The 19,927-nt window shown below is 42.2% G+C and overlaps 1 protein-coding gene across 1 annotated transcript in view; it reads right to left on the bottom strand.

Annotated features, from left to right (window-relative positions):
* The window catches only part of UNC5D (unc-5 netrin receptor D), a 175,511-nt gene that overhangs the window by 39,607 nt on the left and 115,977 nt on the right, over window positions 1-19,927 (bottom strand). Inside the window, exons 5-8 of the mRNA XM_087762975.1 lie at window positions 16,472-16,652; window positions 15,482-15,649; window positions 14,024-14,188; window positions 357-542 (exon numbers count right to left, since the gene is read on the bottom strand). Coding sequence (XP_087619101.1) covers window positions 357-542; window positions 14,024-14,188; window positions 15,482-15,649; window positions 16,472-16,652 — 700 coding nt within the window. The remainder of the gene's footprint in view (window positions 1-356; window positions 543-14,023; window positions 14,189-15,481; window positions 15,650-16,471; window positions 16,653-19,927) is intronic.

Below are 19,927 nucleotides of genomic sequence, written 5' to 3'. Positions count from 1 at the left end.
TACAGACATGCTTTCTGGGTCTGGTTTGGTCTGGTTTATTTGTTTTGGTTTGTTTGGGCTTTTTGTAAGCCACAAATGTCAGTGTAGAAACTAGTGACAGTATTTCTAAAGCACTCAGAGTGTGGTCAAGAAAGATCACGTATTTTTTCCAAGTGGCCATGACAGATCAGTAGCAGAGACAGTAAGAGATGGTTCTAACCACCAGATCCCATTCCTTGTACTGCAGCTGCCCTTCCCTGGCTTTCCACGCATCTGCTCAGCTAGAATGCCTTCCCACAGCCAGTCACTGAATATGAGCTTAGTATCTCTTTGCAGTAGGAGCTCTGGAGGGAAGGAAATGAAATCACAACACTAACCTTGTCTGACTGTTTTAAAATTAAATGTCTGGAAGCCTCCTGTCAGTGCAGATGAATCAATCACATCCACGCCGTACTCACTCTGACTCCGTCTGTAAAGGGTAACGCCAACCACCAGCACAGCTACAGCAATGACTGCTGCTCCCAGGCCGGAGTACAAGGCAATGTCACTGGCAGTTTCAATGTCTGAAAGGAGAAGCGGGTACCAAGTCAGCAACGCTCCCAAAAACGTTCTGACTGGCGCGGGCTGGCCGTGAGCAAAGGGGATTATAGGAGGCCAGGGAGGTAAAGCGTGAGACATAAATGTGGAGCAGATCACAGCAGGACAGCGGAGCACAAAGGAACGCTGAAAAGCAAGCATTTGAGAGCATGAGCAAGTTTTCTGATGCATCAGTCCATATAGGTTATTACCTTACATTGCTGTAGGGATTGCATCACGGTCTTTACAGTTTTTTTTTTTTAAATGGGAGAGTTGGACTTGTCACAGTCAGAAGCAGAGCGCTTACCGCTAAACAGCCTTCCCTCCCATCAGCACACATTGCTAGCTTGGGCTCCTTGCTGAGGTACGCCATCGTTTCCCATTCCAGCCCAGCAGAGATCATTAAGGTACGGTAATACAGCCCTTAACGGGAGGACGTGGAACAACTGCAGCTAGGGAGGGCTGCGTTAGGTATCGGCACGAGGCTCATCTATCGCTAGCTTCTAGGGACATGGAAGTTTTAGGTCCGAATTCTGGAGCTAATCCAGGAGGTCGTGAATCCTCTGAAAGATCATAGTGAAGATTTCCCTTTCCCCTCTCTTTATTTTCTGTGAGAGCTTTAGTACAAGAAGGAACAGTCCATCCTCTCACAGCTCAGAGAGGGGCTGAGGAGATCCCACTCATCTTCTTGGATTCCTGCAAGCATCTTCAATCTCTAAAAACAGGTTGGAAGCCAAACCTTCCCTGTGATCACACCCGTGCATTAAGCTTATGACCGAGTTTTCTAAGACGTCAAACTTTTACAGCAGAGAAGAAGAATTCATTGCTTTGAAAGAATGAATCCAAATGAAACCTGCAATATTATGTAATTGAATTACCCAGTCCCACTATTCTAGATCTTCGGGGATTTGGGACCACGTACCATGAAATTAAATTACTTGGCAAGCACACTTAGTGGGTCCTTAGATAGATCCTTAATGCCAAACTCCAGTTTAGAGGAGGAGATAATCAGGTATTCACCCTATATGTCATGTTATCCTGCTATGCGGTGGTGCTGCTGTCAACCGAGAAGCACTTGGTACAGAAAGTGCGTTTATTTATAACACATGACAGTGACAAAAAATAACTAGGAAATTCAGACTACTCAATATCAGTAAATAAACTGGAATGTACAGAAATAGGGTAGGAAGTTAAATTCAGCATTTAATAAATAGCCAATTACTGAAATTACTTAATTAGTATTTGGGAGGAGGCTTCTGTTGCGTATGTATTTTTCTGCAGAAAGTCAGACAACTTCATTTTAGCTGCATTTTTAAAACAAACATGAAACTTGAGACCATTGAGATGAAAAGAAATGAGTACCTACGGACAGCATCAGAAGAGCTAATTGTCCTGGCTCACCAGTTTCTTACCGGCCCTGAATGCCTGACAACTCACAATACGAGCAGCTGACCGCCCTGGGAAGGCACGCCGGCTGCCCGATGCAGCGGCTGAGTACCGACTGTTCTCCAACGTAAGTGAAACGCCATATGAATTGCAGCAGCAAGGAAAGCGAGTACGTAAACACTGCGTTAAGTGGGCCGGAGCACATGGGAGATTTGCTGTGAATAAGGCGATGTAACTGATTTTTTAGTTGGGCAGTTAAATCAAAAGTAAACCAAACTGTTTGGCTCAGACTTCCTTAACAGAAAACACCCTTTCCATCCCCATTCTCAAACTGTTCCCAGTCAACCCCGAATACAACATTCCAACATCCCATTCAGCCCAAAATAAATGTTTTGAAATCAGTTTTACTAGGACCACTATTTAGCCCAGAAAATACCTCTGCAGTTGTTGAATTTTCAAATAACCTCATACTGAAAAACATTTCCGATTTTAACATGTTTAGAACTTGCCGAGAAGGGAAAAAAAACCAAAACCACAAAGTTTCCATGCAAATACCAGCTTTCAGAAGAAATCCACCTTCTGTGGTACGTCACGACAAGTAATCACAACTGAATAAACTTGTAAGTAGCTCTTATCAGACTTCTTAGAACATTGCAATTGCCACACAAGATCTACTAAATAAATTACTAAAGATTTTTTTTTCTGGGGCCTTTTTTCCCATTTTTTCCATGAGATGCCCCCTTGAAAAATTTTGTAAAGAGAATTCTAAGCATTTTTGGTTCAGAGTTAGGAATTCTAGAAAGTAAGCTGTTAGCTGACAATGTAAATTTATTAGACTAACAATGATGCCCATATTCTCTTAGGCTAGATGGAAAAAGTAAACGCAAAAAGACAGTGTCACAAAGGAAGACTGGAAGTACCTCAAATCAAACCAAGACTACCTGAATCCCAATCCAACGCCTTAATCACATCCTGCTTCACTCCGTGTTACCCTCTAGTATCGGGTGCAGAAAGAAAAGTACAGAAACTAATTGCATTTCTAGTCCTTCCAATTTTCTATTCCCAAGCTATTTTGTTGTTACAGGGAATTAATTATGAAACTCTGTTGTTGACGCACAACGAGTGAGCCAAGAGAAGGAACGCCATGTATCTCCAGTGGTAGAAGAAACCTAGCAGCGAGTGGGTTCTTTTCCTTTCTTGAGAACCGTAGTGAGCTGGTAGTTATCTCACCATAAAGCATCTTTAAGTCTTCCATTTTGATCGTTACTTTGAAACGGAAAAGCGCTGAAGATCTGAATTACCTCATCTACCTTCTTGGGATAATAAATTATGAAATCTGAAACATGCAGAAATAGCCTATCTGTAAAAAATTACTGCCACCATAATGGCAACGGGTAGCAAATACAGGAGTTGATCTTTCCCCATCAAGTGCTCACCTGTGAGTAACTGCAATTTGTAACTCTAAATCTACTTAAATAGTTTAGCTGCTTCTTTTTAATCAGTTCAGATGTCAGATATTTTAAGTTTTATACTTTTATAACTGCACAAGACTGTTGAACATGAGGGGTTAAAGATGAGAGCAAGAATACAGAATTTTAAAAAATGAGAATATTTTGACTCAAGCAAAACTTTTCTGGAGGGCAGAATTTTGGTTTCAGTGAATGCTTTTAAGTATGCCTAGAACTTGAACTTGACACTTTAAATGATATGATTAAAAACTCTTATTCTTTCTGAATTTTCTTATCTTTAATAAAATGGTCGTTGTTCGGTTTCATAGACGACCTGGGAGACTTATTCAAGTGTTCCCATAACTATTCCATTGCAAGGGAAAAAGCCCACCCACAAACCCACAGTAACTAACACACGGAGTTCAGAGGAAAAGGATAACCTTTTCAGAATTTAGTAGATTTTTAAATAGCTTTATCTTAAAAGAGTAAAACAAGAGTGACGTGGTATGCCTTTGAATTGTTCCTATGGAACACAACTGCTTAAGAAGGGGGACTTTCATTTTTATTTAGGATGTCAGTATTTCTTTAGAAACAAATACTGGTTTTTAAAGTAATTTTAATCTCTGCCTTTCTATCTTTTCTTATGGATAATTCCTTTTCCATTGGAGACTAGACATTAAAGAAAAAAGAAAAGCACGGCAAATTTGGGGAACGGGGTAATTTTCTGCTTTTGTTTTTTCCCAGAAGGGAAACAAAGTGAAAAACAAACAAACTACAAAAGAAAACATTTCTAGTCAACCAATTACTGTTTAATGAACTGCATCCTCCCAGCCCAGAGGAGGTAGGGACTCTGGTAAAGCGCTACGAATTTTATACGTTTCAGTTCAGGATACATGTTTGCGGTAATTGTAGCCTATATTTCACTCCACCTCCTGACACTGTTACACAACATTTATTGAAAGCACATTTGATGGTAATGAAGTTTCTATTAACTATGATTAAGTTCCATAAAGCACCTGAAGATAATTTAAGATGTGCAGGAGCAGAAAATGAAACATTTGGTTTAGTACATTAGGAAACGTAATTGATTAAATTATCTCATTTACAATAAGTGCTTTCCAGGAGCTATGCAGGGCATACGTTTCCCCCCATCTACCATTAGAGTTGGCTAGGAGATGTGAAAGACCTTTCCAGCTTCCCATCCTCCCCCACTTTTCTGTCACACTCACTTCTGGTGCCCCTCAGCAACTTGGAGTCCATGTCTTCATCGAGCCAGTCTGGGAGAATCAGGATCAAAAGTCAGAGAATTGTGTAAGAGGTAATTTAGTAGAACAGGTTGTTTCTCAATTATCTTCATAATTGACTTTGATTTTGCATCAATGATGATTCATGGTAGTCTTAACCTAAGTTCCTGTTTCACTGAACAGCAACAAGCTGTATTACATGGTTCTAACCCCACAGCTATAAAGAAACCCTTTAATTCTTCTACGTATCTTATATGCTAAAATCAATTCCATTAAGGTTTCTTTTTTAATAAATCAGAAAATAAAGCGATTTGACTGATATTCTGTCAAGATTCTCTAATTAAATGGGAACTGTGCAGAGAGATAAACAAACAAAAACCCATCAATTGCCTGAGCTAAGTTATGACACGGACCAACTGTACGTGACCAGTTCGGAGATGGTTCCAGTCAAAGACAAAACAAAATTAAAGAGGCTTAAGCCGCCAAGGCAACCATGGCACATTTCTGAGCTACCTGAATTTGATTTTGCGTGTCCTTAGAAATACTTAAGAACTGGAAACGTAAAGGAGAAATACTCTCATGCCAGCTTTCTACGCGTTTGGAACTGTTTAATGGGTGACGCCGGGCGGCTGTCACGCGCCCTACGGAACTACACCACGTTCAAAACGGAGAGCCTTGAAAAAGCCAAACACCTTTCACTCCCTGAGGGTTGTAGCCATCTTGGACAATAACTGTGCGCCTCTATAATTGTTATTTTTATCGCAACGCATTTTTGCTGCAATTTAGTTCCGTTCCTTTGTAAATAGTTACAAAGTTATCTGTGGATAACAGGGATTTGAACTGGGCCAGGTCCTTTAAAACTCGTTTTATCAGACAGAGGAGTGCTCTGGAGTCTGATAACCAAACAGGCTTTGTTCAAGCCAGCAGGAAATTGTGCTGCAGAATGTCTTGCCATTGCAGCCTACAGCATGTGAGCTCAAAGCAAATATAGTTCAGGTTAGGATTTCCAGATGTTTTCCTAATGATTTAGGGCCCAAGTTCCATGAAATTTCAAATAATCGGATCACCCTATGCCCCTATATCCTGGGGGAATACTCAGACTTAAAACCTACATATTTTATAATACATAACAGAAGACTCCGTCTTCAAAGAAAACATAAACAGCTGCGTGTGTTACTTCTCAGTACAGGTGGATTCTTGTTTTATGTCCTTCAAAGGAATTAAGCCAAAAATGTGTTTATAAATCTATTTGTCAAAATGCAAAGACAATTTTTTGTTGAAAATCAAGCAGTCAAAAATCCTCAAAACTTTGTGTACGGTTTATGAAAGAAAAATAGTCCATTCGCTCCAAACATGCTGCTCGAAACTAACATTCCACTGAAGCCAATGGAAGGCTAAGAAACAAGGAGTGCAGGATAGAAGTCCCCCAGGGCAGTACGTGAACGCCACCTCTGTACTCCTTACACGGCAAAGCATGTGAACAGCCTTTACCAGTTGATAAATCAGGGCCGAAATGAGCTGAACAAGATCCGACAGAGCCAGTAGTGGAACCAGATTTGAACCAAGAAAGCCAAGCTCCTGTATTAATTTCTTTTTCTCTAATTACAAGTCCTCAAGAGATCAATTTCAAGACCAGCATTCCTGTAGAAAGGGCTCCTAATCAGACACAAATTACTAAAGAACGGTCACTTTTCTATTTTTAGTCTAAACCCTATGATCACAGAGTTGCTAAGAAGATGCTTTCAGTAGATGTGAAAGCCTTTCATATAACCTTCAGTTTTATTTATCTCCTAAACAAATAAAACAGAACGGCAGAGAAGATGAGAAAAATCATATTTACAAGAGAAAAAAATAACTTACTTTGGGATTTTATTTCATGAAGAGGTTTTTTATCTGAGAGAGAGAGAGAGAGAGAGAGAGAAAGTTGCACTTAATAAATTTACATGGAGCATATCTATTTCCTATATCGCTTCTGTCTAGCTCTGTAAATGAAACATTTTCTCCTTGTTTGCTGACAATATGAATATTTTATGTTGTCCATATTTTTCCCTTCATTTTTTTTCCCCCCCCTAAACTTCTTTCAGGATGTTTCTTTGCAGTAATTTCTCACTTGGTTAATTCAAGTATTTGTTAGCTTTATGGGATGCTTTTATTTAGAGTAATACATCTCAGCAATAAGGAAGTTCAATATTTTAAAGCGGATCACTTGGCAAAGAAAGTCAGTTAAGAATGAATTATTTCTTTGTATGTTTGATATATGGAAAGGTTAGTGATGGACATTTATAATGTATGAAATACCAAAATGCACAATATATTCACATTTATGTATCTAAATATACCCCAATAATGACCTCTATATGTGTATATAAAGAACATCAACGTACTACCATACACATGCAAATATATTATAAAATAGGTTTTATACAGTAGTGCATTTCTCAAACATGAGGCTTCTCTGTCTCCCTCATAATAAGCATTGGAGTTATCCTTTATAACCTAATACCTGAAAAAGTAATCTTTAGAAAAGGGGAGACTTGGGCCTGAGCAGCGCCCGTACTGTGTGAGCGCAGACGGCGACAAAGCAGCCGACCGGGCTCGCCCGGCCCAGCGCAGCAGTCGTTGCCGAGACCCTGCTTACGGCTCCGGGTTCTGCGTGGGGTTGCCAGGACGGTCTCAAGGCTGCCCTCTGCGCGCTCGGTAAGTACACTCTCAAGACCAGTTCTGCCCCCCCTTACTTTCTTGGGCAGTCTGCCTAACTTAGGCAACTATTCCAATGCCTTTGCTTGAAAGGGTGTCTGAAGAAAACCACAAAACACAACATGTAACTTATTTCTATAACATTCGGCAGAGGCTAGCAGTTCAGCAGAATCAGACTAATCTAATAGACAGAATAAAATGGGGGATATATATCCTTAAGCAGGTAAGACTATATCCATTTTGTAGGTGCTTTGTGTTGCAAGGGAATTCCCTTTGGCTGAGCTGTTCCCTGATTTACCATTTGGATTTGGTTTTGTATGAAGGGTCTGGTACTGGTTACCTCTAGAGGTCAGTTATCGGCACAATCACTGTTCTGCCATCCCGTGATCTACACCGGGCAAGAGTAATGGAAACCACATCAAGGTACAAGATGGTCAGCTTACTGCTTTGCTAGGTGATGATGTAAGCAAACGAATTATGAGGAGCCTTCTATTATTTTTACTATTTGTGAAAATGATTGGTCTGATAATACTTAACCCAAAAGATTCTTGGATTTTGGCTTTGCCAAAAGGCTGGGTGTGTGTTTTTCTTCTTGAGGTTGTTTTTATTTTAGCTAGGAAATGATGTACGTAAACACCAAATGAATAGTGTCAGACCGGAGCTTTGCAATGGAAGCATGTTCGCGCTGCTGGCATACACTGCTGCCTACAGGAAAGGGCCACGGAACCGAAATGCCCTTGCCATATAAATGGTGAGATTGCTAGATCCAGAAGCCTCTTTGCAATATTCAGTATCACAGCTGGTTGATTATTTGTGATTTATGATGCATTAGTAAAACCGTGTTTGTAGTTCATCTGCTTACGGCCTACTTGTTTGTTTCTTTTTTGGGAACTGGGAAAAGAAATCAATAGTTTTTGAAGTTATAAAAAATAACTTTAAAGCAAATAGATAAAAGTAAACCAAAAACTCTACAAAACCCTCTCTTTTATTGAGCAAAGAAAAAGCTTTCACCTCTGCCAGACAGAGAGAAATCCACCATGGAAAAGTGTACTACCGAGAATACTGGAAGGAATAAACAAGGAAAGAACAAATATGCAAGAACTAGTAAGTTGTTAGGGACTACCTCGAGTTAAAGTGACCTTGGCATTCAGACTGAGTCAATCTCTGTTCTTCTCCCAGCTTGGCAGGCCTGCCAATCTTTCGTCCCTATCAAACCCCAAAGTAATTCCACCTTTCTTCTGCATGTAAGTTGATATCTATTCACTTGCTACAAGTCCTAGAAGAAATTTCCTGAAACAAAAGCACTTTCAGTTGCTCCTCAGTTAAGGACTGGACTATCTGGATCCATCCAGAAAATCAAAAAGCAAAGGAAGCCAAACGATGTTCCTGGGAATGAAAGGGCGTCATCTTTGTGTTATTCCCAACCTCTCCTGTCAGGGGCTGAATAAAGAACCCGAGGGTACACCCTGGTTTATCACCGTTTCATTTACTGGCTGCAAATTTGAAAACGCGTGCTAAGGATTAGTGTTTTTCCTGCCAGTTCAGAATCAGGCCTACGCTTTCCTGGCATCTTACGTTCTCACCCTTGCTTTCATTTAAGTTCTTATTTGTTAACCAAAGAAATGTTTCGTTTCTATTTTTGCCTCACGAAAGGAACAAAGTTAACAAGTTGCGCCTGATAAATAACCTCCAAGAGATTAGCTTTCTGTAGCACAGTACTGCATTTCCTTCACAATTCCCCATGGGACGAAAAGCAGAGCAGAAAAGGCACACACTGGAAGATGAACAGAGGAAAAAGATTTTTAAAAATAGGGTAATTGCATCAATTCCTATTAGCTGAGAAAGCAATTACAGTCCTAAAAATAATCTGACACAAGTAGATACATACAGCCCGACCCATAAAGGAGTAATAGTATCACACTCCAAGATGAAAGGAACAAGAGACACTTAATACTTCAGTCTGTTCGAAAGCCCATGGAAATTCAGCCATCAGAACCCGGACGCTCCCTGGGACGACCCATCACAGCACAAGGAGGAGAAGAGCTTATTTAAACACAAAGACGATGTAGGCCAGAGCTCAGCTCCACTCATCACCTAACAGCAACAGCTTCTCTATCACTAGGCCCTACCTTCCTCTTTTACTACTAGGCTTGCTCCGTCCCAGTGAGATACCGCTAGGTACGAAGGGTAACACTGACAACGTACTCGACTCCGCTGGAGTAGTTGTTTTCCCACAAAACACCTGGAGATCAGTTTCTGATCCCAGTATTAGGTGAAAAACTGCTGGCATGTGCAGCAGGGAGAGATCTTCCATTATAGTTGTCTTTTAATTACTTTTAGAGTACTGTTGTTAGTTCAGTTTCCCTAACTCCCATCTCACCTTATAAAAGGAACAGAAATACTTCGCCCAGTGAGATTTCTGCCTGGAAAACCCAGCAGCAGCCGCCCCGATATTCAGCGTAAGGCGAGACTTTAATTTTGTTCATTTTAAATAGTATTGCTTTGATGTCAACATATGCATCCCTAGTAGGCTTAGATTTTAAACGGCTTTTCATTTCGATCATAAAATTTGGGGTTTATTACTTATGCCACTTACCCTTTGTAAAATGATTTTGATAGTTCATTTTCAACATCAAAGTTCTATTTCACAGACTTTGTGTTTCACAGCTGATACTAAATTGATTAAATCCGTACAAAATTTACTCATATTTTTAAAAATGCTATTTGTATCTTTTTACCCATAATGATCCATTTATTTATTTTAAAGAAGGCAAGTTCTTTACACATAGTGTATTAAGAACATTTTAAGTCTATTAAGAGCATTTTAAGTCCCATGTGTAGAAAAGTGATTCGCTTCTGAAAGAGAAAGCTTTTGCTATTCCAGACGCTTGTTTTCAGACATACACTGTTTACTTCACTTGTGTTGGCACACGGGTGTGCAAAGTAGTTACATTTTCTTAAAATCGCACCTATGAAGCGATTCAGAATGTCACAGCAAAGAAAAATAAAAATTCTTCTGCAAAGGCAAGGATGAACTCCTATAGCTAGTTGGTTTCAACTTGTGGGGACAGTCGTCTTTTTTACTGCAGCGCCACTGCTCAGGCAAGGTAGTGGTTCTTTGCTACAGCGGCTGTACAGACATCAGGCAGAGGGACAGTACGCAATCCAAAGAGCTTGATTTTATGTAAAGCATATGACAATGAAAATAATAATAACAAAATCAGATCGTTATTAAAACTCAGTTAGGTGCCGTGTTGTAACTATTCCAATAGCCATCTATCAAATAATTTGGTGGTAAGGGCTTGCTTTCAGCGCCTGCTATCGGAGGTCCCAATAGGGCACGTTAGCAGAGGGGCTTCAGTAAAGCAATAGCAGGGAAAGCTGCACTTTATTGTAATCTGTTCTATGGATAACCCGAGACCCCGTGTCTCCAGGCTTGTCAATGCAACATCTGTTACAGGCATTAAATGTAATACCAGAAAAAATAACTACTCTGGCTGCGTTATCTGCGTATCTCTAACCAGTGATATGACTGTCATGGGATGCTGGGGGTTCTTCTTTCTTTCTTTCTTTCTTTTTGAACTTTGTTTTCTCAGAAGGAAGGTGAACTGGCAACTGGCTCCTTACAGCCTGAAGTTTCTTTGCTTTCAACTCCTAGTGATGTTTCTTTGCAGGACCTTTCTGAAGGCAATCTGCTTTATTGTCCACAGCCAAAACTACTACGCTTGTATCTGCTGGAAAAAGCCAACGCCTCCTGTGTCTCATACCCCCTCTGAGGTTACATGAGCTGGTTGGACCAGCTGACATCCTAGCCCCGGTCTCTTTCTGTTGAAGGAACTTGCACACAAGCTCCTCACTGAGGCTGCAGGCCATATGGATTTAGATCCCCAGTGCCTTATTCGGAGCTCGGCACTGGTGACCTGTGCTGGGGCTAAAGGTTGCTCGTTAAGAGAAAGCAGTCACTTACAAAGCATGTTTTCAGTAAAGGCACAGACCACTGAATGAACGCACCAACACGTACAGAGTTCACCCCTGACAATTTTACAAGGCAGCTTTTATATTTCTTACTATGAAAAACAGTCTTGTTCTGGGGAACAGAGACACTTTAAAAAAATAAAAAAAGAAAAAAAAAAAATTAAACGTTGCACTGGTAACGTGCCTGTGAACAGAACTCCAAACACCCAGTCCCTTTTCCTCTATGTGCAGTGACATCGATAAAGAGATTTCATTTGACCAGCGTGTGAAACCTTTGTCCATACAAAAAGCTTCAGAGGGCTTTATCCTAAAATAGTTCCTGAAAATGCTCTCCTGGAGTGAGCAGTAAATCTCAGAGGTAGTCCTCAAAAGACAGCTGGCAAGCACACCACCAACCTTCTGCACTTCTGCGACATCTGAGAAGGACTCGCGCTGGTATTAAAGTGATAACTCAGCACTGAACAGAGTGGGACAGGGACATTCTAAAACCGGCCTGTCGACAGCGTCTGGATGAACTCCTCAGAGAGAGAGCGGCTGAGAACTGAGAGATAAACAGCTGGAGAAGCCACCAGCAAAAGCCCACGTGATACCATACCTTGTTGATACAACAATGCTCAGAGGCTCAGTCTGTCCCTGAAAGCAACTGTGCTACAAGGACTCTGGGAGTTTCAGCGATTTCCCCCATGGAATGAAGCCATCACCATCACGTAAAACGCGTATCGTGACTCTCGGTGCTTAATAACCATAGCTCTTCCCCAGGCCACGTGCTCCTTTCAGACTGCGAGAATAAGCACAATTCTGTATTTGCTCCCCTACCTCTAAAGCATAAGAGCAGCACGGAAGATGCCACACCGGACTGACAGGTAACTACGCAACACGAAGGGTATTATTCTCAAGGTAGGACAAGCGGTCGGTACCACCCGCAGCGTTGTTAGGCTTTCCTTGGAAGCAGTGACCTGAGTAGGGACACCTTTTATTAACTGGTGGTTCAAAACCACAGAAGGAGCCAGCTAGATGGTAAGTCAACTCCTGACTGTCACAAACAACGGTAAGCGTGCAGACCTCAGCTGCATCTTTTCATGCCCCTTTCAATGCGTCCTTCTGACAGTCTTCCGACGGATATGCTAATCTGCACATGAGTGGATTCTGGATTTATCAAGCCATCTGGAGGGAAGGGCATTCATTTAATGCATAGGAAGGAGAAAGACCCCAGAAAACATCACGTGATCACCCTGTTGGGCAGCAAAAGCTGAATGGATTGCAGTGCTCACAAATTCTCACTAGTTATTCTTTTTTAAAACACAGGGAAAGAAAAAAGTCTCAATTTCCTTTATGTCCTTTTAAATGCTGAAGCTTGTCTGCCTGACACCTTGGAGCTGGAGAGCTGTTCTGTAACCCGGGAAACTTCAAGTAGTTAGAGACATAGCAAGACTGCTGGGTATTCCCTCCCTCCAAACCCAAACAAAATGTTAGTTAATGTCTCAGCTGAGGTATTCATGTTTCTGAAGCCTGAATAAATATACGGGATGCTATCTGCCATTAAGAAATCATTAAAATCTCAGGGTAAAAAAGGGAGTTCATTTTGTTTACAAAGTTCTTTTCCTCATCTCACCGTATGTACTTTATTGAAAAACTGGCTGGGCACAGTGGCCGTGCCTTTCTCTCTAACGGTGCTGGCCAGTATTAGGGAGGTGCACATGGGGGGAGGCCACGGGCACGCACACGATCGTAAGCACGTATGCGATGGTTAGGAGCACAAGGCTTAGGATTTACAGCCACATTCCTTCTGTTGCGTGCATCGTGGTGGAAGAAGGAAATGACAGCTTGGCGTAACGCAAACATGTATACGCAAAAGGTCGAGAAGGAAGGGTGTAATGCTGTACCATAGAAACAAAGAAATAGGACTATTTAAATACAAAATTAAAGAAAAAGTAGACTTATTTCAGGTAACATCTTTCAGCCCTAGCATTCCTGATTGCTCCCACGGCTGCCATTTCATTGCTAGAAAGCGATGAGGTGACAGTATCACTTCGTGGACCGGGAGCAGCATTCAGCGTAGGAATAAACTTCTGAACTTCTCCTTTGGTTTGAGGCTGTGCGCCTGCCCCCGGCTGTTCTGCGACTCCGCAGCTGCAGGCCTGATTTTCTTGGCTCCTAGTTGTTTGTTGATAGTAGCAACTACCAAATGCCAGATGCTTTCCAGACATTTATGAAGGGCAAATCCTTTCACAGGGAACTCACCATGAACTAGATTTGCCTTTCTTTAACTTCTGCGTTAAAGGCGACAACTGAAGCAAACTTTGACCTTAAACAGCTCTTGCACCAAGAGCATTCAGGCTGGTGCTTTGCCAATTTACTTGCAAGAAAAGGTAGAAGGCTAAGTAGTACACTCTGTGAAATATGTTGTAGCAGGTGGTCGTAATTACACATTGCAAAACCCCTTTATTTGGATTTTTAGAATCATCTGATAATTAATAGGTAAAGTACGTGCTACACAAACCCAGTGACTCACTATGGATTTCAAAATTCACATACGCAACCCTCTGAAAACAAGCTATTTTTTCACAGCAATATTTCAGCCAGAAGAGTTGTACTGACACGGGTGCGTGGCAGCTATGGATGTATGGCATGTGTGGCAGCTATGCTACGTTACCTGGACTGCAGGATGCGTTTTGGGCCATACCTCCTAAATGCAATTCGATGCCAACCGTTACTCACCTTGAATGCAAAGCCCTTCAGTGCAGTTCTCGGACTCCTGACTCAAGCCCTCGCAGTACTTCCCTCCGTTCCTCGGAGGCGGTGCGATACATTCCCGAACTCTCAAATGCTCGCATTCTGGACTGCACACCGACCACTCGCTCCACACCTCCCAGTTTCCATCCACTGAACAGGGAGGAAGAAAAAACAAGCGTCATCAAACTGGCGTGGTTGAGAGGTCCTACCAAGAACACTTGTTTCATAGCTCTCCTCAGGTCACAGCAAGTAAAACAAAGTATAATTCTCAGGAGAAATAAATATAGTTTTAGCAGATGTGAAGTTAAAATCCAGCATTAGAATGTACCAGCTCAAGCGTGCAATATGGAAGCTTTCAAAATAGCACCAGCGTATAACATTCTGCAAATATAGTCAATTAAAACTGCGAGAGGAAACATTTCCTTTGCCACCTAGCTATTAGCTTCTAATATTTCAATACAAATTCTACCTTAAAACAGGCTGACGTAGAGAGGCCGCACGTTTTTCCTACCAGAGGAATGATGCTGACATTTACAAAAAAAGCGTAGCCGGCCTTGTAGACTTCTGGCCAATGCCCTGAGCAAGCCAGCAGATCAATATGTTGCTTTGCTGACTGCTTTATAGCTGTCTCTGACCCTGCCCCAGATGAGAAGGGATTCCACAGTTCCCTTTCTTTTTCATGCATAAATCAGATTGAAGAACAGTCAAATGAACACAGAGACATATATAAATAATATTAAATTCTTTAAATCCCAGTTCAGGACATGTTGTATCTAAAACTCATAAAAGCTAGAAGAGAGATTTGCCAGAATCCAGACAAGCTATGCTGACCACAGGCAAACAGAGGCTCTTAACACACACGTGCACACCACCCTACTGGCTTCCTTTAGCTGCCTATGGGAAACGCCGATGCCAAAGTCAGACAAGGGAGGGTGCGGGTGAACAAAGGAGGAAATGTGGCGTCCAGGGATGTAACACCATGCTCCCTGTATAGCGTAAGCTCAATTTCAAAAGGTTAATACACTTGAAAGCAAGCTTTTGCAAGCTAAGTAATACTTTTAAGTGAAGGTCTCAGCTTAGGTTTCTGCGTTTCTCGTTCTAGCGTTACTAACGTCACCTCCCCTTGCCCTACACCTCCACCCACTTACATGATTTTTCACATTGGACCAGTTGCTGTTTTGTTACTGAGTAGTTAGTTAGCTTCCGTGCATGTTAAAGCACTGACAAACCTGGCAGATCAAGCCACAGGTGCTCGTGCCTACTGCTCCGACCCTACACCAGGCTCTGAGCTGTAGTCTAAACAAGGCTGCAAGCATTTCCAATTTCCTTTTTGACCTCAGAGGGCTTCAAAGCACTATTGTCTGCCTGGCATTTCAGACTGAAAGAGCTCGCCCATGAGCGTGACATCCAAAGTTATTCCTTAGCAGACCGTGCATATCTCACCAGGGCAGAGAGAAGTGCAGGTAATTTTCTGCACTGACATTCCTTCACAAAAGGCACCTCCGTTGAGCGGAGCAGGGTTGGTACAGGTCCGTGATCGCTTCTGCCAGCCCCGCCCACAGCGTGCGTTGCAGTTTGACCACTCGGTCCAGGATGACCAGCCTCCGTTAACTGCAAAACACAAACATGGAGACATCAGGCAACAAATCTGATCAGATCGGTTCATTCAAAGGCAGAATGTTGTTTTTACATTCTACAGGTAAATTCCAAGCTGCAGTAGGAGCACTGCTACCTATCAGTACACAACTACATAAAGGCCGTGGTGTCAAAGAACACAAATGTTTGTTTTGGAAGAGTAATATGCTAGGAAGTGCAATGACTGATAGAGTCTGGGAGGGAGGTAAAAGCAGGCACCTCAATTCTCATGAAATATGCTTTGCCTAAATCATGAACAAGACTTCTTTATTTTAAAAAGGGTGATTTAGGAATGCTCTGCCTCCACCAATAAAACATCACATGCAGTAATAAACATGGAGAGCTACAGAGGATGGTAATAAAGCAACGGTTCTGCTCTTTTGTCCTTTGCTGCGTAACATCCAGATTCACTAGTTAGAGCTCGGACACTGCAGTACGACGGATCCAATTAAGGCAGCCCTTTCTGGACCTCCCTAGGCACGTGCTTCAGGGTTTCCGGATACAGGCACGGCTTCTTTACGTGGTTTAGCTTATAATTGGATCTTTTTAATATCTGGAGCAAGGATTGTTATTATTGACGTAACTTCTGGGAATCCATCACAAATAAAAACCTCATCGTTCTGACCACTCTAAAGGCAGGCGTGATCTCGGCCCTGAGCAACAGAACTGAGATTCATCAGAACAGGGAGGAGGTTAGCCATCTGATTTAGAACCGGTTGCATGTTAAAAATATAAAGTACTCCAGCAATAAAAGCACACGCATCTACGTTTTCCCATAATTGTCCCATTTTCACTGACCATACACCACAACAGTCGCAGACATGCTCCTTCTCTTGGCGACAATGTTGGCAGCCATGCAGGTGTAGTTCCCAGAGTCAGACAGACGCGCCTGTCGAATGATGAGGTTGTGGTCTGCTCTGGTGTCAATGTTCTCGTCCAGGTTGGAATCTATGGGCTCCTCGTTCTTTAGCCATTCCACCTGGAGAGGGGTGGGGCAGAGAAGAACATGAAGTAGGTAAAGAAAAGATGGAAGCAGGAAATCTGCGACATTACATTTCAGTGATTTCATTAATAAAGGTCATTGTGATCTTTACTATAAACGTTAAGATAAAAATGAAGCTAGGATGGGATTCCCAAACAGGTACACGTTCACAAATTCAGAAAAGCAACTATTACTATTCTGAAGACCCTAGAGCTTATTAACAAAGGCACACCAACTGAAATGCTAGGGCACAATTAAAGGACAAATAATAAAAGGAGAAAAAGCAAATAGCAAAGAGCTTGTTCAGAGTTGCAAGTGCGTGGATTACAAGGGAAACGTTATTTTTGCTCTACTGGGAGAAACGGAAAGAAAGATGAGGAAGAGGACAGGGAAAAAGGGGGAAGAGAGCAATTAATCACACTTCTCCTTGTGGTATTAGGTAGGTAGGAGGCTTTAATATTTAATCCAAGGAATCAAGAAGTGCTGATAAAAAATACTGGATCGTTCTAGTTGAATGTATTTCATCTGCCTTCTGGTTCTCTTCACCATAAGTATTAAAGCTTGAACCTGAAGTAATTTTCTTAAATAATTGCATCTTATTATTTCCTCTATTTTTGTTCTTGAATCTATACCGTGCATTTTGGTTTTATCGTAACTATTCATTTACTCAATTATCATCCTATTTAGAGGAGCCCTTTTGGCTTCCTTAAGAGAATGAAAAAACAGGGGGACAAGTCTGCAAACCTGTAAAGCCAACCGAAGGCACGGGATGCCTTGGGCTAACGACCTCCTTAACCTGAGCGGGAAACACTTCCTTTGGCTCAAGGAATAGCAGGAGAGACACGACCAATGGAGATCAGCACTCCAAGTGCCAGTCAGCTAACGATGGCCACTTTTTTTTTCCCCCCGAAACCTGAGAGGAAGGCGGTATGGGCTAGTAACTTAGAAAGGTGGATTTTTATTCAAAGAAAATGGAAGAGAATCTCAAACGAGAGAGAATAAGCAATATTTAAAAATACTACTCTTGATATATAGTGCTTTGCATGTTCAAACAATTGGACAACGATCAGTTAAGCTTCATAACAGATTGGGATGATACGTAATAAGTATTATTAATTCCACTTTTTTTTGAGAGAGAAACAGACAGAAGGATGAAATCGCTTGACATCACCCACAGTGGAAGAGCTAAGTCATCATAACAGATTCCCAGTTTCCATAAACATTCTTAAACCAGAGACCATTAACGTCTGTTGTCATGGTACAGAGATACCATGAAATGCTGCGTATAATATATTTCAAAACATCTTCTCTCGTTCGACAACCAACGTATCGCTGAGTTTACCGAGGAATTATCTGCAAGGCATTTCTCTACTTGAAACGTTAAAAAAAATCGTCAAGGCATGGTAAGCTGCTGTTACAGAAGTGAAAAGTTAAAAATAGAAGCGGAATCAACAGATTCTATTAAAAGACTGAATAAATGCGAGTTATTTTAATAGCTTTTCTAGACCTGAAGGAGGTATGGCTGTACCCTGAAGTCAAATACCCTTCTCATCTCAGTTCAGATGAATAACCTCGTTTAGGAACTTGTGGAAGGACTTGGAACTTTGTGGTAATGAGCTTATGGATTTGCTAGCTACAGGCATTCATTAGCACACTGTTCTGCGCAGATGGTCTGCAATTTGTAGATTTTCCAGTTTATAAACAAATCTGCAAACGCTGACCATCAAACCCGCCAGACAGCAGGTTCCCCGTCCAGTAGCATCAGTCATTTTGGTCAGCTGGGGACAGGAGGTGTGTGACTGACACCTCCGGAGCTGCTCACGTCCCAGCACCACCGCAGTCAGCTGGGAACTTGCCCTGAAACGAACCTAGGCCTGTGAATCATAGAATCATAGAATTGTCAAGGTTGGAAAAGATCCTTAAGATCATCAAGTCCAACCGTTAACCTAACACTGCCAGGTCCATCTATACCATGTCCTCGAGCACCACATCTACCCGTTCTTTAAATACCTCCAGGGATAGAGACTCAACCACTTCCCTGGGCAGCCTGTTCCCATGCTTGACCACCCTTTCGGTGAAGAAGTTTTTCCCAATATCCAACCTAAACCTCCCCTGGCGCAGCTTGAGGCCGTTTCCTCTCGTCCTGTCACTTGTTACTTGGGAGAAGAGACCGACCCCCACCTGGCTACAGCCTCCTTTCAGGCAGTTGTAGAGAGCAATAAGGTCTCCCCTCAGCCTCCTCTTCTCCAAACTAAACCACCCCAGCTCCCTCAGCCGCTCCTCATAAGACTTGTGCTCCACACCCTTCACCAGCTTCGTTGCCCTCCTCTGGACACGCTCCAGCACCTCGATGTCCTTCTTGTGGTGTGGCACTGTTATCCTACAGGGTGACTATGGAATTAAATAAAGGGAGTACTTTACACACCTGTTGAAGGAGGCATTACCTGAGCATAAAGCACATTATACATTTCATACCGCAAGCAGTTAAAAGATTTTAGCTCTACGTCCTCTTTTCCTCAAACTGCAGTTAACCAAAAATGGCAACAAAGACAGAACATCACCATCAAAGCTTACATGAGGCATTCACGGCATAGCTGTCTATTTCTGCATTCTTACAAAGCCGTCATAACGCTGTTTTGTTTTACCTCTCAAATCTTAACATTTTTTTTATTTTTTAAACAATCTCCTCCCCAGAAGTTTAAAGAGTTTTGGAACCACATGACTGTATGCTACAGCGCACACCAGAATAAACATTCAGAGTGCTGTCTCAAGAGGGTGAGTCTCTAAGGTTTGCCCCGTGACATCGAAGGAGGCAGTGCCTGGCACAGGTCTGCTTACTTAGGGAAGCCCAGAGGAGACTTTTTGCCAGAAGTCTCGCTCCCTGAATTTGCTTTCCTTAGTATTGTTAGGAGACGCAATCACGCTTTGTCATGAACTGAGCGCAGCCAGCAGCTTGGGCATCCTAATCTCCACTGCTAGAAGCACCCCGGGAAATTCCCTGGCTAGCATTCACACTCGCTGCCTTTCATTCCCCAAGCTACGTGACACGGCCGACACTTTCACCTGCGTTGACCGCAGACGGCCAGGCACAGCTCTGGAGCTGTAACCAAACAGCCTGACCACATCCAGTAATGCCGAACTCTTCCCTTAACAACACCTCTCTGAATGTACACATTTCCCTTTGGTCTGAGTAAGATGAGGACCAATCAAGTAATCCATTTACTATTCAGTTTCCCTGCTGCAGTTAACTTTAATACTAGTTATCAGAGGGG

Source organism: Nipponia nippon, unplaced genomic scaffold (assembly GCF_047370975.1).
Source record: "Nipponia nippon isolate SJK-2023a ecotype South Korea unplaced genomic scaffold, ASM4737097v1 scaffold_27, whole genome shotgun sequence".
In the NCBI taxonomy this organism is placed as follows: Eukaryota; Metazoa; Chordata; class Aves; order Pelecaniformes; family Threskiornithidae; genus Nipponia; species Nipponia nippon.
This window is presented reverse-complemented; position numbering and strand designations above follow the sequence as displayed.